Source organism: Alligator mississippiensis, chromosome 3 (genome assembly GCF_030867095.1).
Source record: "Alligator mississippiensis isolate rAllMis1 chromosome 3, rAllMis1, whole genome shotgun sequence".
In the NCBI taxonomy this organism is placed as follows: domain Eukaryota; kingdom Metazoa; phylum Chordata; order Crocodylia; family Alligatoridae; genus Alligator; species Alligator mississippiensis.
This window is the reverse complement of record NC_081826.1, coordinates 204,428,991-204,454,101: the sequence shown is the minus strand read 5'-3', so window position 1 is coordinate 204,454,101 and position 25,111 is coordinate 204,428,991. Positions and strand designations below refer to the sequence as shown.

Genomic DNA, 25,111 nt, shown 5'->3' with positions numbered 1-25,111 from the left:
CTACTTTGTATTTTTTTTTATATAGGATTTTGCTTGTTTTATGGCTATATTAAAAAATTATAGGTTTGCATGCAAGAAATTATTCTAACAAAACTCTATACAAACCTTTCTCTTATAAACAATCATTCCCAGAAAAAAAACTACACAGTAGCCTTTGTCACAGGTTCAAAATGCATTTCAGTTTCACAGAACATGCACAGCAAAATTTTTTAATATTATTTCCAGTTGACTTCCAATATTTTTTTTCTCTGTGTAGTACAAACATTGATTTCCCTTTTGACTAGCTGTAAAGGATTTCAGAGCCCTCATAGCCTTTTGGGAGCCTTAGATCAAGGACTGGCAAGAACAGTCAACATTTAAATTTACTCTTGTAGTGTATACTTTGAAGGATGTTACCAGAGATGAACATGTCCATCATCTTCATAGTCTTTTTGGAGCGTTGTAGGGAAAGATCCATTTTGTGCCATCTCATATGGAGCTCTTCCAGTGAGATAAAAAAGAAGCAGGGGGCAAGCTGAGTGCTATTCCTACCCTTCCCTCCCCCCCCCCCCCCAAAAAAGAAAAAGAAAAAAACAACAACAAAAACAGTTTGCTGTATTTACCTTGATGTGCAGCAGTTCTTTTGTGCTCTCTTGGCTGAACTCCACATTGTTTTTTTTTCTGTACCAAAAGATGTTGCCAGTGTTGGAAAAAGACAATTTATATACTCCAAATAGGCAGCACTGCTAATTTGCAATTCTTGTGAAAAAAATGCTTAACACAGAGTATAAGTTGATATTAATCTATTTATCTTTGTGCTTAACAAATAATTGTTCATAATGAATGCCTGCTGACAAAAAATATTCTTTCCTGTAAAATGAAATTGCCAAGCACCCTTTCTGATGACCCTATCAGTTGCTTCGTGCTTGGGATATTGACAGATTCCATAGTATACTGGAAAACTTTAAACATTGGTAAAGAAAAAGACTTCCTTTCCAAAATAATGTAATTTCCAGTCCTGATATGCAGAAAGAATACCTCTTATATCCAGCAGTGTGTTGGGGACAGTGAACAGAGAGATGTCTGAGACATGAAACATCCTAAGGCAACAGAAGAAGCAAAGGTCTTCAACCTACAAAGCAGAATGATGATAGCAAGGAAGGTGATTCATCTGTACCTGGTCTCAGGAAATGGACACGACACAGTTGCTATGGAATAATCTAGCTCAGATATAACTGGGAATATAAAGCCCTCCCTCCCAAAGGTTTAACTCGGGGGTGGGAAATTCTGTTGGGTGGAGGGACGCTTACTGAGTTTTGGCAAATCATTGAGAGCCACATGACAGGCAGCTCATGTAGAAATATTAATTTTCCACATTTTTAGGGGCCCTGCAGGCTGGATAGAATGGCCTGGCGTGCCGCATCCAGCCCGTGGGCTGAATTTTGTTCATCCCTGCTTTAACTGCTCTCGGTAGGCATTTACAATGTTGCGCCGCTAGGTGGTAACATTAGGACGCAGTTCACTTTTAAGTAAAGATTTACCCCAGGATGAAACTGAATAGAACTGAATTGGTGTACTATGTGGCCAGTATACCAATGTAATTCACCAGAATGTATACTTACTTGTTACTCCTTACTTTTTGAGGGGTAACTTCAACAGTAAAATGACTTATAATACAGTAGTGTAACATGGCTGTGCATCATAAGTCTGCTCCACTTTTCCCCCAGAGTCAAATTTATTCCAGAGTAAATGGAACAAGTTAGGGACTGGTACATGCTTCTAAACTGTATTTGGTCTACTCTGTTTACCCTTGTATAAACATATATTTCAAAACAGCTTCACAAGAGATGGTATTAATACTAGGTTTTCTGTTTATGTGTTTTAAAGAACGTGCATAAAGGTCATACTCTTCCTATGTAACTAAAGAAAATGCTGTTGGGGCAGTTCAAGCAATTGCTATCATGATTTGTACTTGAGAGCAAAAAAGAATATTCAGTCTCTACCAGCATTTTTGAACTAATATGATCTTATTGCATATCCCCAAAAATATGTTTGTGAATGCTTACCTTAAACAAATTGGCTAGCAGAGCTATAAATGAGCATGTATTTGCCTATGCAAATATCTGATTTATATTAACTTGGCAGTAGGACATGTGAATAAGGTTGCTTGATTCCCTTGTTGTGGATTTCTTCCCATTTTTAGAATCCTGTCCCAAAATTCTCTCAAACACCAGTATTTATAGAAAAATGCTGACTATTAATAAAACTGAAGTACAAATGATTTTTTTTCAGCTTAAAAGGAGCACTACACCTCATGGGATGTTTGCTTAGCAATGAAGCTGTTTTATGAAGGAATCATGCAGATTTGACTAGAACTTCACTTTTAACATTTTTTAAACAAAATGGGATTTTTTTGCATATACTAAATAAAATTTAGTGTGATGTCCCTTTGTAATTCAATTTGTGAGAGAGCTTGTTATTTCCTGTTTTCACATGCTTGTACTCTTCTGAACAATTTTGTCTTTAGACATGAATGTCTTTAAGCGTGCGTGAAATTTACTCATGAGTAGACTCTTGCTTGAGAGAATGTATTAGATTTTATTTAAAATGTGACGTTGGCTTTTGAGTCTCTTAACCTCTTGTCAGCACAGAGGCAGAAAAGGATCTTGAAGTCATTATTGATTAATGAACATGGCCAAGATGAACATGGGCCGCCAATGTGAGGACGCAGTCAGGAAGGCTAACCGCACCTTGTCATGCATCCACAGATGCATCACGAGCAGGTCCAAGGAGGTGATCCTTCCCCTCTATGAGACACTGGTCAGGCCGCAGTTGGAGTACTGTGTCCAGTTCTGGGCGTCGCACTTAGGAGGGATGTGGACAGCATCAAGAGGGTCCAGAGGAGGGCCACCCGCATGATCGATGCAGCAAGGCAGGCCCTATGAGGGGAGGCTACCCGCGGGACCTGAACCTGTTCAGCCTCCACAAGAGAAGACCGAGAGGGGATCTGGTGGCCATCTACAAACTGGCCAAGGGAGACCAGCAGGCAATGGGAGAGGCCCTGTTCCCCGAGCACTACCTGGAGTAACAAGGAATAACAGCCATAAGTTGACTGAGAATAGATTCAGGCTAGATATCAGGAGGCACTACTTCACAGTCAGGGTGGCTAGGATCTGGAGCCAACTTCCCAGGGAAGTGGTGCTCGCTCCTACCCTGGGGGTCTTCCAAAGGAGGCTAGATAAGCACCTAGCCAGGGTCACTTGACCCCAGCGTTCTTTCCTGCCCATGGCAGGGGGTCAGACTTGATGATCTGCTCAGGTCCTTTACGACCCTACCAACTATGAAGCTATGAATCTATTAATCTAAAACTTTTTGGGATGACTTGATTGACTACTGATTATTACAGGCACATGCTAGCTAGACATATTACTTCTGCATTCCCAGGCTATCCACTGTATGATTTGAAGGCTTCAGAATATTTCTAAAGTGTTCATATCTTTCAGTTGTCTCGGTTCATTGTTGTTGCTAAGAAGAAAACCTATTGTACGTAAACTCTCATAGAGCATCCTATAATGATCCGTTCTACAACTAGATTTGTAGCATAGATTACTTTTCCTTATAAATACGATTGAAATGATTCATCTGCGTTTTAAGCTTGATGCTGATTCAGCTCCTGTTAAAGTCGATCCTAATCATTCCATTGATTGCAACAGGAATTAGATCCCTAAAAACACCGTTCCTAATTATGGAACTAGGGCTGGAGTCTCCAAGTGCTTTTTCCAGCAGTTAATGCTACCACCACCCCCATCTGCTTATCTTTGTGAAAGCTCTCTGTGTTGGGGGTAACACCCTTCCTTTTCTACATGTAGGCATTGGGCATTCAAGTAAACACATGTAGAGCAGTATATTGCACTTTTTGTTTCTATTTGCTGTTAACAACTTGGGATAGTCTCTTTTCAGTAATCATTTACTTAAGTAGTTACATTTATCTTTTGCATATCTGACTCAAAGAACTGTCTGGAGTTTTTCTATTCAGGGCACCCGATTAGCATTCTTTAATGCATATGGCTATTAATGCGATTCTGATCCTGAAGCCCGATTAATTAGCCAAATAGTTAACTATCCAAAGTTGAATCAAGAAGTTAAAAAAATTGACCAAATGTTTGACCAAACATACTTTTTAATGGCACGTATGTGTTGTATTGCATGGCCAAAGCAGGTTAGAGCCAATAATTAATCTTTCTAGTGCCCCTGTGAGACTTGATTTCCTGAGCTAAAAATTTTAGAGGTAGAATAACATGGTCGATGTTTCAGAGAGTCAGTGGCTGGCCAAAAAAAGCACTCCTCTTTTAACAGTTTGGCTGTGCCCTAGCTACTAAACGTGCTGCCTACATGAACAAATATGGTAGGTTTGTTTGTTTTTTTTAAATATCACACTGAATGTTAACCACGCAGGTACATAGTTGGAATACATTTCCTCTGACGTTGACTAAGTTCTGTGGGACATTCCTAGGTGATTAAAGCAAATTTAGAGCCTAATCCTTACCCAACTTTCCCCCTCTTACCCCCCCCCCCCAAATACCCTCCAAAATCTCTTTTGGAGTAGAATTAAGTTCTGGGTGAGCAAGGAATGTAAAATCATTCCATTATTTGTCCGAGACTGAGATGCATTGTTTTAATGCCTGTTTGCCCTGAACCCACAGCCAGTGCATATCCCTTGGTTAGGAATCCAGCTGCAGGGTCCCGACCTGCCCTTCAGTTGCCCATGTGAACAGACTCCAGGCTTTTTGGTGACTGAGGACAAGCGCATGACCGACCCCGAGGTTGGCTAGGGAAGCCGGTACCTCTCTGGAGGAGTCAGTCCCTGATGGACCACCCAGGCTCGCCTGCTGCTGAGGCCAGCAAACTATCTCTGTATGGAAAACATGCACGGGATGACCAAGCTCTTGCAGCCAAAGCAGGTTGCAATAAATGCATTTTGTAGCCTTGTCTTTTTAAGGAGAGATGGGCAGGGCTTCCTCCTCTCCCACTGCACCAAAGCCTCTTGTGTTCTCTTAACTGGTGACACGTGTGTCATAAGTCACATGGCAACCTGTACGTGCGGCTGGTAGTAAACTGAGGAGGGGGCAGGGCTAACGTGGCACTCCCCTCTGCAGCAGGCGCTCACTTCGGCTGCTCACTTCGGCGCATGCGCAGGAGGTGCTGCCCTGGGCCCCCTACAGCAGAAACCCGTACCAGAGCTCACCTCCTCCCACCCCTGCGCATGCGCCTTGAGGCGGGTGTCAGCCCCCCCACAGCAAGGCACGAGCCGCTGGGGTCTAGCGTTGCACTGAGAGGGGAGGTGACCGGAAGAAACGCACCGGTGCTTAGCAACGGCCGGAGGAGTAGAGCGGCCATTGGTCCCCCGCTTCCATCCAATCGCCAGGCAGAACCGGCTGGGGGAGATGACGTTTGCCGAACACACTGCGCAGTCACGCCTTGCGCAGTGCCTTGACGTCGGCGGTGCCCATGGCAGAGGGCAGAGGACGGGGCTGAGGCGCGGGGGGAGGAGATGGCCTCTTCGGTGGTCAGAGCCACGGTCCGCGCCGTGAGCAAAAGGAAGATCCAGGCCACCCGCGCCGCCCTCACGCTGGTCAGTGCCGAGGCGGGAGGCAGGGAGCGGGCTGGCGAAGCAGCAAGCTCCCGGTTTGGTTGCAGTAAACAGGGGCCGGGCGGACGGAGGCGTTTTGCGCATGCGCCGCGGGCTCGTGTTCGGGCTCGCGACTGGCCGTTAACGGTCGCGCGGTTTGTTCCTCCCCGCCCGCCCCCCACCGCTGCCTTTGTGTTGTCCGCGGCGCTTCCCCGCCTCGCAGCGGCGGTCGCCGGCGCAGGCCCGGGCGCTGCTTAGCGTAGGTGACAGCGGGAGGAGCTGTGAAGCAGAAGCTGGAAACAGAAAGAAGGGTCCTAACAGCAGCTGCGCGTCTGACTGGTCCAGCAGGGACAATCTGGGTTTGGACCTGCCTCTGCCGTCTTATGTTTAGTCAGGTGACAGAAGCTGCAGACTGGCTGTCAGAAAGAACCAGAAGGGTCTTTTTTGGATAATCTTTTTTATTGGACCAGCTGCATGATTGGGCCAGGCTCATGAGGCCAGGGACAGGCATTCAGTGTATGTACAGACTTTTTTTGGCTGTGTCGGTGCATTCAAATAATCGGGGAGACTTCTAAGTTTTTGTTTTGATAGACACCCAGCTCAGCCTCCTGCAGGTGCTCCTAGTTTCTCTTGGGAGAGTTGCTGCTGCTCTCCCAAGAGAAACTGCCAGCATACATATGTTGGAGTTTTTTCATTTGCAGTAAAAATGGCGGCTGCAGGTGAAAGGTAACCTGGGAACAACCAGGGTTAAATCACTCCCAGTGTTGAAGATGCTGACAACACAGGCTGACTGTGGGCAGTCTGGGGTAGCCAATCACTGGGGCTGACGTATGCACTGCTGCCCTCTGTTACCAGGCTGGCTAAGGGAGCCTGCCAAGCATGCTGAGGAGATCTGCACAGGGTCATTCTCCCTCCCACTTCACTGTGGCTGCAGTGTCAGCATTACAAGCTCTCGCTCTTCAGGGTCTCAGCATTGTCATTTTCCCAGCAAGTCCCCAAGAGAAACCTCCATTGTACAGATGTTAGGGCTTTTTCTCCCAGAGTAAAAATTACCTTTCACAAAAAAAATAACCCCACAAAGGACCAAGGTTAAATTGCTCCCAGAAGACTTTCTCCTGCAAGACAGTATGTCTAGACCTGTTCTCCAACAAGCTTTCAAATGCAGTACAGCCTTCCAATCCTGAAGAAATCAGCCACAAAAATCCTTGCCTTTCACACATTTCCTGTATTGTCAAAGGTGTATCACTCCAGCACTACCTAAAACAAATGTGATTTTTTTTTTTTTAAATTACATGCTTAATTTGTTAGATATTCACATGATACTGTGGAAGCCACTTGATCATTATATTTGTGGTTGGATATTTGGAGATTGGAAAGGAAAACTGTGTTCAGATCTGAAGCCGTGCCTCTCCAGCAAAGAGGAAATGCTGAGCTAAGGCATGCCAAAAGAGGAGCAGAATAGCTGGTGCTTTTAAAACCTAACTTTAAATTGCTTCTTGTCCTAGCATTTTTAAATTTCAGCCATAGCAGTGCCTATAAGGAAAAATGAGTACACAATATAATAAACATTTCAAATTTCAAAATGTTTTAAATTACCACATTTAGAATATAAACTAATGGTGCTTGAGCTTTGGGTCTAAGCTGACTTATAGTAGAGGTCAAAAAGACCTACTAAGTGAATCCTTGATAAATAATTCAGCTGGAAAACTTACCCTAATAACTGCTAGTACTTAGAGCAGGGGCAGGCAATTATTTTGGGTGAAGGGCTGCTTGCAGAGTTTTGGCAAGCCATTGGGGGCCGCATGGGTAGCCTCGTCCTTTGATAGGGGCCCTGCCCCCTGGTTGCTATTCTGGGACTGGAAGTTCCGCTCTCTAATCTCTGACCTTTGCCACCAGAAGTCCCTCCCCTTGTCCCCTGAAAGTACTCTTTTCAGCAAGGGGGGTTTGCTATCAGAACCAGAAAAATACCAAATTATATTCTAAAAATCAAATGTGTACTACAACATTCCTTAATTTCATTTCAAAAAATATTTTTGTCCTGATTTACATGTGAGTGTGTGTATGTGTAGTGTACATACAGGTGATAGTATCATAGCTTAAAATGAGGTCTTATTCTTGTATATTGTGGGTGGGAATAGGTGTGTGGGTGGGTGTTGGTTTTGTAGGGTTCTGTGTGTGTGGGGAGGGTGGCTGGGGAGGGTTGTTTCTTGGGTGGAAGGGGAGGGTTTCCCACAGCCCCCTCTGTGGTAGGCAGAGCCCTGGGCGCTGCACTCCTCCCACTCCTGGCCTCAGGTCACTGGCACAGCCCCATGCTTCTTCTGCCACTTTGCCCCATCCACCACTGCTGCCCTTCTGCCGCTTCCCCGTCCCCACTTCCCCTGCCACTCGCTGCTCAGGCAGCATGATCCATCTGTTCCTGCTGTCCCCGGCACTGAAGCTTGGATGGCCAACCAGCAGGGGAGGAACGGGGAAATGGCTGCGGCAAGTGAGGGAAGGGACAGCGAGTGGGCACATGAAGTGCAGCAACAGCTGGGCAGGAGCACGAGGCCTGTGCTAGCACTGGGGCTAGCACTGGTGGGGGCAAGGGCGGGGTGGCCAGAACAGGGCCACACTGGCAGAGGTCTGTGAAGCCAGGCTGCACTGCACCAGGAGGAAGCCAAGGGAACCAGCCTGGCTCCATAGAGCCCCAGGCAGCCCTTGCCCTGCACTCCTGCCAGCCTGGTTTGGGTCCTGCCGGCACTAGCCCTGGTGCACTGGCACACCGGCATGAGTCACACACTCCCACCTGGCTGTTGTTGCACTCTGTGAGCCCGCTCACTGCCCCTTCCCCTCTGCCTGCCGCAGCCATTTCCCCACTCCTCCACTGGCCAGCCAGCGCAACATTAGCACCAGGGACGACAGGAGCAGCTGATGGTGCGTGGGCTTGCAGGAGTGGTGGCAGAGGATCTGCCTGCTGTGGGAGGAGGGGAGGGGCAGGCTCTGGGCAAACTCTGCCTCTATCCAAGCCTGGCTTCCCCATCTCCCTCCTGGGAGCCCAACTCCATAGAGCCTTGGCAGCCCTGCCTCCCTGCTCTGGGGCACCAGCATAGACACCGTGCTCCTGCCTGGCTGTCACTGGCTCCCATGCACCCACTCACCCTCAGTCCCCCCGCCTCAGCCCCATGGTACAGGCAAGGTGAGTGTACGCAGCCCTGACCCCGCGCTTGCCCGTCTGGGCTGAGGCGCAAAACAAACTGGTGCTCAGCACAGGAGAAAAGCCGCTTCTCCCCCACCCAATGGCTAGTGCTTCCTGGTGCAGCCACCTGAGGCTGTCCTGTATCTCTGCCATGTCACCACTGCCAGTAGAGAGCAGGGACAGGCAGCCCCGCTTGGGCTGTGAGCAGCTGCAGCATGGAGCACCAGTGGGGGGAGAAGGAGGTGCTGCTTTTCTCCCACACTGAGCACCATTTTGTCCTGCACCAGCTCCAGGCTCACAGCTGGGCATGAGCTGCTGCTTGTGGCGGAGGAAAGCAGCCTCCCCTCGCCACACTGGGCAGCTCACAAGCGGCAGTGAAGGATCTGCATCACAACCAAACTCTCCTGGAAGCCACACCAAACACTGCCTGGCGGCAACGAGGGAAGACCTCCTTTATCCGCCACAAGCAGCAGCTTGTGCCTAGCTGTTGATGCTGAGAGCCTGGAGCTGGTGTGGGGCCCAGGCTGAGCAGTAGCAGCATGGGACAAACTCGTGTTGAGCGCAACAGAAAAGCAGCACTTCCCTCTCCCGCCACCAGTGCTCTGTGCTGCAGCCACTCGCAGCCCACATGGAGCTGCCTGTGCCTGCTCCCTGCTGGCAGCGGTGACACAGCAGAGACACAGGACAACCCTGGGCGGCTGCACCAGGAAGTGCTGGCCACAGGGAAGGGGAGGGACCGCTATTCTGCTGTGTTGAGCACCAGTTTGTTCCGTGCCCCCGCCACTCAGATGGGCGAGCATGGGGTCACAGGTGCGGCAAGCACATGCAGCCCTAAGGAGGGAACTGGGAGCAAGTGGGTGTGCAGAAACCAGCAACAGCCAGGCAGGCTTGTGGGGGCCCAGCTGGCAGGGGCTCTATGGAGCCGGGCCAGCTGCTGCTTCTCCCTGCTGGTACAGCCAAGCCTGACTCTGTAGACCCCTGCCACTCCACTCTGGACCCTGCTGGCACAGGCCCCGGGATACAACATGGGCCCCGCGGTCCTGCACAGCCGCTCACTTCCACTCCCATGCTTCTGGTTTCTCCTCTTTATAGATTTCATAGATTTCATAGACATTAGGGCTGGAAGGGACCTCGGAAGATCATCGAGTCCAGCCCCCTGCCCTAAGGGCAGGAAGTCAGCTGGGTTCATAGGATCCCAGCAAGATGAGCATCCAGTTTGCTCTTGAAGGTGTTCAACATAGGCGCTTGAACCACCTCCGGTGGCAGGCTGTTCCAGACCTTGGGGGCTCGGACAGTAAAGAAGTTCTTCCTTATGTCCAGCCTGAAACGGTCTTGTAGTAGTTTATGACCATTTGACCTAGTCGTCATCCCTTGGGGCGCTCTGGTGAACAAACGTTCCCCCAGATATTGGTGGTCACCCCTGATAAATTTATAGGTGGCCATCAGATCACCCCTGAGCCTGCGCTTTTCCAGGCTAAAGAGCCCCAGGACTCTCAGCCTGTCATCGTAGGGTCTGCTTCCCTGACCTCTGATCATGTGCGTGGCTCTTCTCTGGACTCTCTCAAGCTTCTCCACATCCTTTTTGAATTGTGGAGCCCAAAACTGGACGCAGTACTCCAGCTGCGGCCTCACTAAGGCCGAGTACAAGGGGAGAATGACGTCCCGGGATTTGCTTGAGAAGCATCTATGGATGTAAGCCAGCGTTTTGGTCGCTTTACTAGCCGCAGCATCGCACTGCAGGTTCATGTTCATCTTGTGGTCAGTGATGACCCCCAAGTCTCTTTCTTGCATGCCCGCCCGCCTCACATTCTGGCACCATGTGGCTCCTGGCTGCGTGGCTGGACAGTGGGGCTCAGCAGGAGCCAGCCTGGCTCCAAGGACTGGGGCAATGGCTGTGGTCCTCCCCTGCCTCCCCACTCTCCTTCCCCCCCCCCCTCCCCTGCTGCCTTACCTGAATTTCCTGCTCCAGCACAGGCATGAATAGGAGCCTGTGGTCCTATTCATGTCCTGGTGCCCCATGGTCCCAGGCCAGAAGCCTCTGCTAGGCAGGGGCCTCTGGGGGGCACTGGGCAGGCCTTGGTCTTGCAGGAGCCTACCGGGGCTTCCCTTGGGTCCTACTGCTCCTTGCTCCTATCATCTTTGATAGGAGCCAGGGGCAAATATTAATTTTCAAAAATTTTTAGGGGCCCTGTGGGATTGATAGAATGGCGTGGCGGGCCGCATTTGGCCTGTGGGCTGTATTTTGTCCACCCCTGATTTAGAGGGCACAGAAACATGTACAGATGGCAAAACGTGATAAAAGTTCAGCAGATTATATCCATAATAATTTTGAGAAGAAAAGCAAAGACAATTGTGCTCTCAACTTGTCACTGCAAAAGCTCTCTGTCCTAGCTGTGTGCTGAAGCTGGGACTTGGGTCTTGAGTAGCTTATTCTTCTTTATAGGCCAATTATTTGAACAGTGGTTTTCAAACTTTCTGAAAACACAGAGCCCTCGTATCATTTCTGTCATATCATTTCTGCCATGGAATCTCTATCCCTGTCCTAAAAACTGATGCAGAGCCAGGCAACCTAGCCTGACAGTGGCAGCGCAGCCTCCTGGGCCATGCTGCTATTTCCTCCACTCTGCTATTATTTCTAGTCTCTTGGTGGAAGCCCTGGTGACCTGTCAACCTCAGATCCACAGAACAGTTTGAAGACTCCTGCATTAGGGAAGAACACACTGCATAGATGTTAAGTCATTTAAACCTAGATGCTTACCTTCATAATCATAATGGCAAAAACAAATCTTTTTTTAAAAAAATAGGAATTTAATAGATGTATATTATTGGTATATAAGGAAGACTGTTTATGCTTCTATTTCTGAAGTCTCTGGTTTCTACAACAACCAGACCTGCATGCTTTATAAATCTGCTTTCTGCAGACCTGCAATTTGCAATATATCCAAGTCAGCAATAGGGGAGAAAATGCAACCCATTCTACTTAAAAACTTCCATTGGCATTACTAGCTTTTTATCTTTTTTTTTTTTTTTTGAGAAAATACTCGACAGCATAAAAATTCTCTTTTAATAATAACATTCTAGCACAGAGATGTCAAAAATATTGTCAACAGGCTAGATTCAGCCCACGGGACTTCTCACTGCAGTTGCCAGCAGAAAAGGAGTTTCTATGGCCACTCCAGCATTCAGGGTAACCTTGCACAATTTTTTTGAATTTGTCAGCTTGACTGTTAAAAACCAGTGTTGGTGCCTTGGTTTAACCTCAGTGGTTTTCAGCCACCACTGCCAGGTAAAAGTGCCCCTCATGCCTGGGCACAGCCAGACTGGGAAGGGCTGCAGGACCAGTGTGCACTCCTCCTGCATTAGGGACCCTCTAATAACCCTAAAGTAGGCAGGAGATCATACTCTTGGTGCAGCCCTTTCCAGTCCAACCATGTTTCCTGGAAACATTGCATGGGGTAGGTGGAATTGTTCCTTCTGCCTCTATGAAGAGCATGACGGGGGTTGACCAGGATGGGCTGAGGCCAAAAAAAAGGCTCTTCTCCCTGTTTCAGGCTTGATTACCCTAATACAGTAGGAGCACATTCATTCCACTGCCCTTCCTGGTTGGGCTGTGAATAAAGCATGCAGAGTACTTTTTTACTGAGGTATGGTGGTGATACCTGCTTTGTAACACATCTGAAAGGGTCTTGTGGCACCTTGTTTGACAAAATGAAGTGATTTAGTTCTATAAACTCTAGACTTCAGAAATAAAAGGATAAAAAAAAGTCTTCCTTATATACTGCTGTTGCAGTGACAACTTGGCAGTTGCAGCCACACTGGCTAAGCAGTGCTGGTAGCATTAACTCTGTCAGCTAGTGCTAACACAGCAGCCTTGGCAGCCGTGGCAAGAAACCACACAAACCAGCTCCACAGGTGGGTCGTCCAGCCCATGAGGAGCTATGCAGTCTAGATCCAGCCCCTGGGGCCAAATGAGCTTGACAGCCTGTTCTAACATATAAAAGTAATATAAAATACATTTCTTTACAAATACTAATAGGATCTTTCTCAACTCTGTAAGTGTTATCTTTGTCTTACAGATGGAGAAACATGCAGAGGGCTTGCCCTGAATTAAATGCAGAGTCGGGCTATTCTGACTCAGAACACAGAGGTGTGAATATTAGGATTAGCTGTCTGGAGTTGTTACTCCCCACCCTATAAGCAAATTACTAGAATTTACAACATCATATAATCCCTGTCTAATTTAACAAAAAGACAAGTATTAAATAAGGAGTTGTTTTGTTTGTTTCAGAATATCAAGAGGCACATTAACACTTGTTATTGAGTTGCATATATGCTTTATAACTTTTAATCTGACAGGATTATTTTATTTTAATAAGGAAGGCAATTTAGTTATATTTTTCACATACAATTTTTTTTAAGTTCTTTTCTTTTTTTAAATATTTGTAGTTACTTTATCATCTCAATAGGGCTGGACAGAAAAAGGAAGTAGATAGCATTGTCTGGTTCTTCTACCCTAGAAAAATGTTGTGGTACAAGTTTCCCTCTATTTATGCAGTACATACGTTCGTGGAGAATGTCGCATAAATGGAATTCGCATAAAGCGAACCTACTTTATAATGTAAGAAATAGGGATAGGTTCCCGTGTCGTCTGCTCCTGGGACCACTCCAGCACTGGCTGGGGTGAGTGTGGACAACCGGGGCTGGGGTGAGTGGGGCCATGGCCCTTTCCTCTGCCTTGGGTTGTGTAGGGCACAGTACTTGCCCCAGCTGTAGCAGTCCCGGGAGCTGCTGGCACCAGCTGCCTGCAGCCACTGGGCTGCACTGTGCCACAAACCCCTCAGGGCTCTGCTTGTCCCCACTCACCCCAGTTCCTGCTGCAACTGTCCCGGGAGCAGCCAATGCCAGCTCCCTGTAGCTGCTGGGCTGCACCATGTCCTGGTGCAGGCAGCTGGCGCTGGCAGCTCCGAGGGCCCTGCTGCAGCCGGGCTTGGGGTGAGTGACACACCCTGTACTGCCCAGGGCTCTGCTTGTATGCACCCACCCCAGGCCATGCTGGAGCGGCCCTGGGAGCAGCCGACACCAGCTGCCTGCACGGGGCACGGTGCAGCCCAGCAGCTACAGGGACCTGGCATTGGCCACTCCCTGGACAGCAGCAGCAGGAGCTGGGGTGAGTGGGGGCAGGCAGAGCTGGTGCCGCAGCTCCCGGGCCACTGCAGCCGGGGCTGGGGTGAGTGGGGCCATGGCCCTTTCCTCTGCCCCCACAGACTTACCTGCTTGGGCAGGGGTGCTCTACGCTGATGGCGTAAGAACGAATTTACCTTGCATGTAATGAATTATGGGTCTAAATATGCTCATCGCATAAGAGTGAATTCATATATAAAGAACCCGCATAAATTGAGGGAAACCTGTATTTTATTACACAATAAGCAGTCTTACGACAGAAAGGTTCTCAAAAGTTTTTTAGGCTGCAGGAGTCAGCTTTTTTTGCAGAAACTATACATTTAGGCCCAAATTGCCTGTGATGTTATTTTTTATTATTTATAAATATTGAACTGTTTTTCCTTTTTGTTTTTCAGCTTGTGACAAAATTATCTGCTTTTTCAGGGAACCCTCACTTTAACTATGTAAAATATAACTTAGGGTGTCAGTTATAGTGTGCAATACCGAAACTTAATGAGTTGAATAATTAGCTTATACTTCAGCAATAGCATTAGTGTCACATGTGACTGCAGGCAAGGATGGAGATATCTAACTGGAAAGCAAAACAAATGTATTTATAAACTTGAAAACTCTGAAGTTGGAAAGAAACTCTTGACCTTTATTTACAGTGAATTGTAGAAGCAGTAAAAGATTCAAAATATTATATGGTACATTAACATTTTCAACTTAGGTAAATGTTCTGTAAAACCTCCATTTTTCAGACTCCATCAGCTGTACAGAAGATTAAACAGCTTCTTAAAGATAAACCTGAGCATGTAAGTACAAAAGAAAGGCTTGCCTATATGCTCTGCTAATATTTTTACCATTTCTTGTGATGCTCACTTTGTCTATTTGAGCAGCTATGAAGTATATGTGATCAATATTAAACAACTCAAAACTCAAAACAAGCAACAAACAACATATTAATGGCACTTGCTATTAATTATTTCACTTCAAAATCTTTTTATACACTAATATTTACTGTTGTATATAAGAATCAAATGTGAGAAAAATTACTTTGGGAAAAGCACATTGAGTTGTTTGTAATTTTAGAAAAAGAGGAAAGTTCAGCATGCATTCTTTAAAGAGATTTGTCAAGACTTAAAATATTTCCAAGCTAGTATTTTATAGATTCATAGATTCATAGATGTTAGGGTCGGAAGGGACCTCAATAGATCATCAAGTCCGACCCCCTGCATAAGCAGGAAAGAGTGCTGGGTCTAGATGACCCCAGCTAGATACTCGTCTAACCTCCTCTTGAAGACCCCCAGGGTAGGGGAGAGCACCACCTCCCTTGGGAGCCCGTTCCAGACCTTGGCCACTCGAACTGTGAAGAAGTTCTTCCTAATGTCCAGTCTAAATCTGCTCTCTACTAGCTTGTGGCCATTGTTTCTTGTAACCCCCGGGGGCGCCTTGGTGAATAAATCCTCACCAATTCCCTTCTGTGCCCCCGTGATGAACTTATAGGCAACTACAAGGTCGCCTCTCAACCTTCTCTTGCGGAGGCTGAAAAGGTCCAGTTTCTCTAGTCTCTCCTCGTAGGGCTTGGTCTGCAGGCCCTTGACCATACGAGTTGCCCTTCGTTGTACCCTCTCCAGGTTATCCGCATCCTTCTTGAAGTGTGGCGCCCAGAATTGCACGCAGTACTCCAACTGCGGTCTGACCAACGCCCTATAGAGGGGAAGTATCACCTCCCTGGACCTATTTGTCATGCATCTGCTGATGCACGATAAAGTGCCATTGGCTTTTCTGATGGCTTCGTCACACTGCCGGCTCATGTTCAACTTGGAGTCCACTAGGACTCCAAGATCCCTTTCCACCTCTGTGCCACCCAGCAGGTCATTCCCTAGGCTGTAGGTGTGCTGGACATTTTTCCTCCCTAGGTGCAGCACTTTGCATTTCTCCTTGTTGAACTGTATCCTGTTGTTTTCTGCCCACTTGTCCAGCCTATCCAGGTCTGCCTGCAGCTGTTCCCTGCCCTCCGGCGTGTCCACTTCTCCCCATAGCTTTGTGTCATCTGCAAACTTGGACAGAGTACATTTCACTCCCTCGTCTAAGTCGCTGATGAAGACATTAAAGAGTATCGGTCCAAGGACCGAACCCTGCGGGACCCCACTGCCCACACCCTTCCAGGTCGAGACCGACCCATCTACCACGACTCTTTGGGTGCGACCCTCTAGCCAATTCGCTAGAAGTAATCTAAAATTTAAAAGTAATCTAACCAATTGCTGTTAGCAGTTATCTAAAACACCAAAAGAACCTTTCATTAAAAGTTGAGATCAGTTGCTCTCATGAGTGTCTCCATTTCTCAAAAAGATTTTGTTGGTGGAGATATATATATGCATATAATCTTTGATAATATTTTGGCCCATATGGCTAGCTAATATTTGAGCCCTATCTGGCATTTCAGTTAGGAAGAGAAATTGATTACACCACTCAGTTGTTATGTTGGTGTGATCTTGCTTTTTTTACAAAGTCCTGTAAATACAAATTGTGACTTCCTTGGTCAGAAATACAAGTCTCTTTCCAGACAGTGCACCACTCAGCTTTCCTATCGGGCCCACTCCTGCAATTGTTTCTCATCTGCTTGGCTTTCTGTCTCACCTGTACAGCTGCTACCAGTCAGTCACTTTCTGTGTTTGCATCTTGTTCCAGGAAGCCCTCAGTCCACACAGTTTAGTTTGTCATGCATCTCATTGTCTTGAGTTTTTCCAGCAATCAGTAATACATAGGAATTTAACTGCTTCTTCCATTCAGCCTGAAAACAAGGATAGTGTATTCATCAGCTTTAAGCAGTGTTGTTGTTCCCTGAAGAATTAGTGGCACTTAATAGCTGCCACTGACCTCTTTCTCCATAACTGCACGCATAATTTCTTTTTACATTTACTAAACAATTCTGAGTAAACTTTCATGGGTAGGGTGGTAACCTTTTTATTAGGAAGAGGCAACGTCTGTTAGTGTAGACTTATTTCTGTTCCTTGTCTTGCTGATAATGTCTCATCTGTTGTTTATGCACCTGCTTTCAGGCCTGCCTGCTGACATTTCCTTCAGAGCTTTTGACAGCAGTACATGTGCTGTGGAACATATGCCCAGAACGTGCGATGCTGACAGATCTGTAGCAGCATTACTGCTAGAGTCTGAAGAGCATTCTGGCAAGATAGTGCCTGTTGAATGGACTGTAGTAGCCAGCAAAAGGCATGGGATTATCTGCAGATACCTTCCACCACAGCTGCCAGATAGTAGCAGAAACCCTATGTCATTCAGCAGAGGTGGCTCAACTGTTGACAGAAAGGAGAGTTTTACCAGCACAGAGAAGTTTTGGTTGTAGATCCACTCAAAATATTACCAGCAAAATTTGGTAGAGTAGACTAGGCCTTGGCCAGACGCAACATCATCTTGGATAGGTACAATAATTAGGAGTGGTTGGAACCTATCCACAGAATTGTGCTAGCCTTTATGTCCTACTGGGTCAGTGTAAAACAGACTTTTATAAAGTTGGAAAGACTTGAGTGGTAAGGACTAAGTGGTAACATGGTATTGAAGATTGCCACTGAAGTAATTTTCCAGCATTCTGAAATTAGAAATTGACCAATTATCGTAGGAGTGCTGTGCAAATTTGGCTCAGCCTCAATCTTTTCAACATTATCTTACCATCTGCTCCCTTACATTGCTCTTGAAACAGAAAACAGTGAAGTATTGTAAAAAATAAAAAATTGAAATGCAAAACCACTTGGCTTTCAAGCAAAATTTTTCTCATTTAAATGGCTTATGAGACCTAACACCTAAATAGGGTGCCGGCCATTTTGTTGGAATATGTTCTTATACAGACTATATTTTTTTTCTGCAATAGAAAATCTGTGGCATAAACTTGATCTTAGTGAAGTCCCAAAAACTATACTGTGATAGAGCTCAAAACTATGAGATAGAATGATGGTAGAAGTGCCTCAACTCTGCCCACATTCATTGGCATTATTGCTGTCACTAGTGTAGACTGGGTCTGAATTTTGTCATTGCTGACCCAGCCTAACTGTTGGGCTTCAGTTGAGTATTTTGCATTTAGTTACTTCACATCCTAACTTTTGCTTCTCTAGTCAGTCTTGTGGGGGAGGGTAGGTAGCATTGAAAGAAGTTAAGCCCTTCTTCCATAAAACTGATTCCTCTGTGTTGAGCTTTACCTTCTAAGGGAGAAAAAAACTTGCATTGAATTCACATGCATCTATTTTCCAATCATCTGATGTTGTTTCAGGTTGGTGTTAAAGTTGGAGTCCGTACAAGAGGGTGCAATGGACTTTCTTACACATTAGAATATACAAAATCGAAAGGAGATTCTGATGAAGAAGTAATTCAAGATGGTGAGTGTTTTATTTGAAGCAATAGAGGGAAAAATTGAGGCAATGTAACTTTTTTACAGAATTTCTAAACTGTTATAGTATGGTACCAGGCATGCAGTCTGGACTTTATTAGCTCCATCAAGTTACAAAGGGAGAAATCCTGGGCTTCCTTAGAAATTGCTGGATTTGATTCCATTAAGACAGTATAAAAATAACTGTTCACAGTTAGCAAAAACTTGCGGGGTTAGATTCAAGGCTGCTGGTGCAATAAGTGCAAAATGCATCTCTCTGTATCTTTCTTATTGCACATCCAGGCTGTACTGTCCCTTGGAGCTCTCTAGGGTAGTTGGTGGCTTATCTGACTTACGCTTCAAGTTAAGACAGAGGTGTCAGAAGAGTTCCTGGTAGAGATTGTGACTACAGCAGCCAGATGAAGGTTCTGCCAGCCCAGTGTTTCAGGATACATTTAATAAAGGACTTTGACTCCTAGGGACTTAAATTGTATTTTAGTCCTGATGGCTGAATTGCTTTTAAAAAAGAGATTCCCTGTTTAGCTGTATCCTAATCCTCATTGGAATTTACACTCTTGGCTTTAAAATTCCCCACATTTCTGCACATAACTAAACTGCCCTGGTGTTGATACGATAGAACAACTTGACATCTAGTTCATGCCTAGGTTCATTTGGGATCCATGAGCAAGGTGTACCTGAACTCAGGTACTTTGAGCTTTATCTGATAGGCCTTCCTAAAGCATGCCAAACTTGTACCAGCAAAATTGGGCCGTCTCTGTCACTTGTAACTGGGTGTCCCCCTTTTTTAAATCTTCCACTTGAGGAATCGGTGTCAGCAGCAGTAATAATGGTGCTTATCTTAGTTTCATGCAAGGTTGCACAAGTCGAGCTTTACTGAGGGCTACTTGCCAGGTACATTTTCCAAGAGGACTGCTGCTAGTAGGATCTGTTTTGATTGGATGGAAACCCTCAGCTTTCAAGCAGGAAACCATATTTCATATGCAGAAGCCTGAACAGATCAATGAATCACTGCATGGCAAAAGCACAAGACTTGCTTTTCTGCTGTTAAATTGCTTTTCATTTAATAGGAATTATTATAAAGGTCTTCTAGGATTGCCCACCAGGTCATATGCCCATAGCCCCCATTTCCCAGGAAAGGGCTCTGAGTACCAGACAAGTGAAAGAACTCCCCCTCTCCTGACGAAGCCATGCCAGTGCAGAAAAAGAGAATTTGTGATTCATTTAGCTTGAGAGAGAGCAAGAGGGGTGGGAGAGTGATACTGTAGTCTAGTAGCTGGCACTTTCTCCTGAGAGTAGTAAGATATGGATATGCCTTACATCAGTCTGAAGATGTCACTGAACTCAAGTCTTTTGATTCTAGATGATTGCCCTAACCACAAGGCAAACCTATAATAAAGTGAGGCCCAGTGGCACATCTTCATCCCTACACTAGTTTTTTTCTTTTTGGTTTTTCTTTGTTAAGAAAAGAGTGAGCTCTGCTGGCTTGTTTGAAAAAAGGGAATTGTAGGCACCTAAATGAAGAGGCATTCCTGGCTATGGATCCCAAGTGAGCAGAGGTACCTCTGTAGTGCTTGTCTCGGTACTGCAAAGTTCCAGAAAGGGGCAGGATTTCAGAAATCTGTGTTCATTATTTCCTCCTGGCAAACTCTAGGAAGTTGAATATGCTAATTTCTGGAGCTCCTGCTCAGATTCTGCTTTGGGGTACTAACTCCATTCCAGTGGCCAGATGACAACATCCATTATTAGATGTAGCCCTCCCTGCCAACACTAGCCACTTTTAGCTAAACTTGTAGGCTCCTATTCCCTTGGGTTTCCTGTATTCCTAGCTTTTATCAGTTTCAAGTGAGGCTGAACACAGTATATTACTAAGGGTACTGGGAAACATTAAAATAATGGTGTGAAGGGATCTGATTCCCCAATCCTAACAATTGCCTGCCCTTGTATACTAGACATGTATGGCAGGATGCATGACTTTTTGAGTTCAGGGACCAATCCCAATTGCACCATTATTTTTAATAGGGGCCTTGCAAGCCAAATATAGTTTGCAGGGTTCTCATTGAAGTCAGCTAAGGGGCTCTCCCTTGCAGAGTTTAACTTTGCATGCCCAGCCTGGCATAGACCAGACCAGCATGTTGACTGTCTTGTCCTGTAGCTCTGTGTAGCTCAAGCTGAAGGCAAAGCTCTTCAAAGTCATGGAAGCTGCAGGAAAAGGGTCTTTAAAGTGCTGGCTCACAGTGAGCCCTGTGGTTCACCATGACCCAGCATGTTTGTTGACCGCGTTAGCCTGCACCTCCCACAAGGGCTATGGGACAAGTCAGCAATGTACTGGGTCACCTTAAAGTGCTGGACACACAAGTTGCAAGACTTCTAGCCAGAGGCTCTCTTGCAACCCATGTACCCAGCACCCCATTATAAGTATCAGAACTGTGACATCCCTGGGTGGGACAGTGCATATTCAGTTTATGGCACCATGCAAACCAGTCCCAAAGATGTCTGACAAAATTATATATGGAACACCTTTTGGCTGGTTTGCCATTATGGCGCTGCAAATTGGGAGAGAGGGGCGTGTTGCAACACGTCAAAAGTAACATCTGCCAGAGGCTTAATATAAAACAACCTTCCAAAAACTCCTTTTTCCCTAAACCACTTAATTTTTAGTATTTTATTTTTCTATCTGTACAAAATCTAAATTTGTTTACTAAAACGACCATTTTTAAAGTAAACTTGGAGCTCTAAAGTACAATATCTTGCAGCTAGCCAAGTCTGAAAATTCTGTATGCTGTTGGAAAAGGGATGACTTTCAGTTCTTGAATCTCAAGAAGCGCTAGTTCATAGTCCTCTTAGTTTATGGTATATTTGAAATGCTTAAACCTGACTGAATATTACTAATTATGAATGAATTACTAGTAATGAACATTTATAGGACTGAATATTACTAGTCATTCAACAAAGATTTTTGGGGGGGGGGGGGGGTTAATTTTTTTTTAACAGGGAAAATGAGATTCTAGTCAGATATATTTGAGGCAAGTTTCTTTCTTTTAAAAGAGACAGTTACTTGAAAATACAGGTTGCTAAAACTTCATCTTAAGTTGAAACGTCATAACTTGGAACCAATTTTCCCATAGGAACAATGTTGTACTTATAGTTGTACTTTCAGTAACAGCCAGAGTATTCAGAAATTAAAGTGTATGATTTCTTTTAGAAACTTCCTTATCTTTCAGAATTTCACTTGTTTATTCTACAGGCAGTCCTCGGACTTACGACACAATTGGTTTCTGAAAACCTCATCTTAAGTTGAAACGTTGCAACACAGAACTGATTTTTTTTCCATAGGAAACAATGTTATAAATGGGGGATTGGTTCCTGAACCAAGGCCTGATACCCTATTTTTACCAAAAATACCCCAGAATTTTGTACCTGATCAATTATAGATGAGTAATATAGCTACATTAATGTGTTTATATTGTAAATAGCAATCATATTGATTTGGAAGAACTTCTTTGAGGTGACTTTGCTGGACTTTTTGAAGGGCTCTTGGCTGGAGTCTTCTCGGGAGTCTTGGCCGCAGGTTTTTCTGGAGAAAAGAAAGTGTCCAAGGAAGTTTGGACAGATGTTCCCCAGGGAGATGGGCAATGCAGCGAACTTGTTCGTTGGTGTGGCATTGCATCAGATCGAGCAGTGTAAAGTTGAAACAGGATGTCAGTTTATAAACTTCATAAGTGACATTCATTGTAACTTGAAACGTCTTAAGTCGAGGACTGCCTGTAACAGAATTAGCAACATTAGCAGTCCAGGCAGAAATGGGATATTGAATATAATGCAAGAGAGGATATCAAAGATTACTTTATTACGGTATGATTTATTGCATGGTGTCAGGTATTTACTTGTCTATCTTGAAGCAGCAACAAACCACACTGACAAACTTTGCATTTAGCCTCTACATCACATGCATTGCTAGATTGTGTTGTAAAATTAAAAAGTGAGTAAGACCTATTCTGGGATCATACAATAATAATTGTCTTTTTTGTTTCCCTGAAGGAGTTCGAGTGTTTATTGAAAAGAAAGCACAGCTCACACTTCTAGGCACAGAAATGGACTATGTAGAACACAAACTGTCCAGTGAATTTGTCTTCAATAACCCAAACATTAAAGGAACATGTGGCTGTGGAGAAAGCTTTAACATCTGAAATCTCAGGACTTCTTCCTTTGTTTTCAACACCATGGAACACTTACTCAGCTTTGTGATTTTTCTGAAGCATTCGCATTTCTTTCAGGTTCTTAGGCTTTGTGAAGTGTGGCTGCCTTTAAGGAAAATAAAGTGATTTTAAAATTTAACCTGTGTGTTAAATCCCAGCACTAGTATATTTATGCAGTGAATTGGTCCCCAAAAGGTAAAGGACACTAAATTGTGCAGTAGAACTATGTTCTCATGTATTGAGGGAAATCAAGTTTCACTCTTCGTTCCATCTTTTAATTTCAGTTTCTTTTATTCCCACTCTCAAAGAAAAAGCAGTCAGTAAAAATATACTGCCCAAGTGTTCTGCTTTGATGAGGGAAACTAATGCTATTAATGCGAGTAGGTTTCAGAGCTTACTTATGCTTGTCTAACAGAACACTTCAGTCCATTCTTGAGAGGTTTCCAGTATCTTCATCCCTTGATAAATTTGAATATCAGCATTATAGTTATTTATTCTCCAGGAAAAGAGCTCTGAAAGTAGGAAATACTGACTTTTGATGCTAAAATGGTCATACATTGCTGGTTCATGAACTAACAAACTAATCCATATCTTTAAAATTATCCTCATCCTTTCATTTTGGAATGTCTTGCCTCTCATTTGCTTTTCCCCACAGCAGACACAGTCTCTCTGCAGTTAAAATAAATAGTGTGCAGGAACAACAAACCTTCAACCACTAAAGTATTATGGCAGAATACGCACAGGCCACCCTTTTCCCACATCCTATCTGTTTGTCTTCATCCTGTTCTGACCCAGGGAGCAACATTTCTAAAGTTTCTGTCAGACCTAGAGTCCTCCCTTTACACAGTATGTATGTATCCCTTGTATGTTGTTTGGGCACCCCACAAGGAAGTTATTTATTAATCAGAGGAAAGCATTTTGTCAATTTAGCTTTGCAGTCATGCTCCTGACCAACTTTGTGACAGCTGGACCTCATTAGTAACTTGTGAAAGTGTTAGGTTTTCCTTACAACATTGATGATAATTTGTTTCTACAGACTGTTCTGGATGAGAGTAACTTTATAAAAGGAGAATTTCACTTTCAAAAACAATCATGTCCTGAACAAAAAATTATGAGATTTGCACTGGCTTTCATTTAATGAAAATGTCATTGGAGGATGCTATTTTTAATTAAAAGATACTTTAATCTCCTTTCTGCTAATTGGGACTCTTCTGTATACAAACCAGTCTTCTCATCTGTTAACATTATGCAGCACCTCTTCCCTTGCTAGTTGGGCATTAGTAAATATCAAGTATGGTTTTCAGTCTTTTGTTTCTCCTGTTCTTCCTGCCGTCCAAAGATGAAGCTTGCTCCAAAGCTATTCATTCATGCAACTTGAAGGAGAGACCATGAGAGGCAACAAAGTCATCGCTGCTTGACTGATTGGTCTAGAAGTCTGACAAAATGAGGTGACAAAGTTGTTTCCAAGGAAGACCTGGCTGTTGGGTTCTAAGAAGGGAGGGTGCTGGCATATGAGCAAGCAGTAGTGGAAGATGAAAATAAATAGGGCATTAGGCTTGAAAACACAATCCAGTAGTGAAATAAGTCTGGAAAGCTGCTAACTTGCATCTGAGCGTGAAAACTGCAGAGGGCAGCTAAGAGAATCTGACTGAGGGGAAAGGAGAGAAAGCCCTGGCATTCTTGCAGTAGTGAGCATAGCACAGGTCTCCTTTTTCTCACATCTCATCAGTTATAAAAGTGAAAGGTTCCAGAGGTATTGCTTGCTTAATGTTCATACTTGAATTTTTAATTTTGCATGTACGCAACTTTGGTGTGAAAGCACTAGTTTTCCTTCAATTATCAACTTTGTTACACACAGTTGCTTTGTTTTGTATTGTAGTTAAATGGAGAAAAGATGGCAAGACACTTGCTAGATTTGAATTTCTAATACCACAAGTCCTCCACTCCTGCCAAAAAAATTATGTTTGTGTTATTGTTGCGATAATGTCCAAACTAGTCCAAATGAAGGACAGTTCTTGGGATTGTAACTCTCTTGCTTCTAAGTAGAGGATAAAGAAAAGACTATGAATGTAACACTGGTAATTGGTGAAAGTGCTATTGCTGTATTCATTTTTTATTTGTTTTTTATTTTTGAGGGCTTTTTGCATAATCAGTGTTCCTTTTCATGTGTCCATGTATATGCTGTGAGTGAAAGCTCTCACTTTCATATTCTCAGATAGTAAAAATGACAACTTTCTTAAAAGATTAAAACACCTAACGCACAATCTGTTAAACTTTATTTTTTATGTGAGTGCTAGTAACAGTTATGTATGAACATAATTTTGTTAACCCATTTATAACTTGTGCAATACTGTGTATGTAGCATTCTCAGTTGTAATAATAAATATTGTCTCTTGGTAAACAGAGCATATTTTTGGTTGTAGTGGTTTTTGTATAGTTGTAGCAAATTAACTCATTGAATTAAGTCGGCTCAGACTACCATAGCTGTATGGAGTGTGAAGTACTATATTCCAAATAATATCCCCTTAATGTTTCTGGATACTAACAGTATTAGAAAAATACAGTGAGAT

At 44.6% G+C, this 25,111-nt stretch overlaps 1 protein-coding gene across 1 annotated transcript; it reads left to right on the top strand.

Annotated features, from left to right (window-relative positions):
* The first annotated feature begins 5,451 nt into the window (after positions 1-5,451).
* On the top strand, positions 5,452-24,947 carry ISCA1 (iron-sulfur cluster assembly 1). Its single transcript, XM_006271867.4, has 4 exons — positions 5,452-5,611; positions 14,705-14,758; positions 18,229-18,334; positions 22,384-24,947. Exons 1-4 carry the CDS (start codon positions 5,531-5,533, stop codon positions 22,530-22,532), a joined length of 390 nt encoding a protein of 129 aa, XP_006271929.1. The 5' UTR covers positions 5,452-5,530; the 3' UTR covers positions 22,533-24,947.
* Positions 24,948-25,111: the final 164 nt, after the last annotated feature.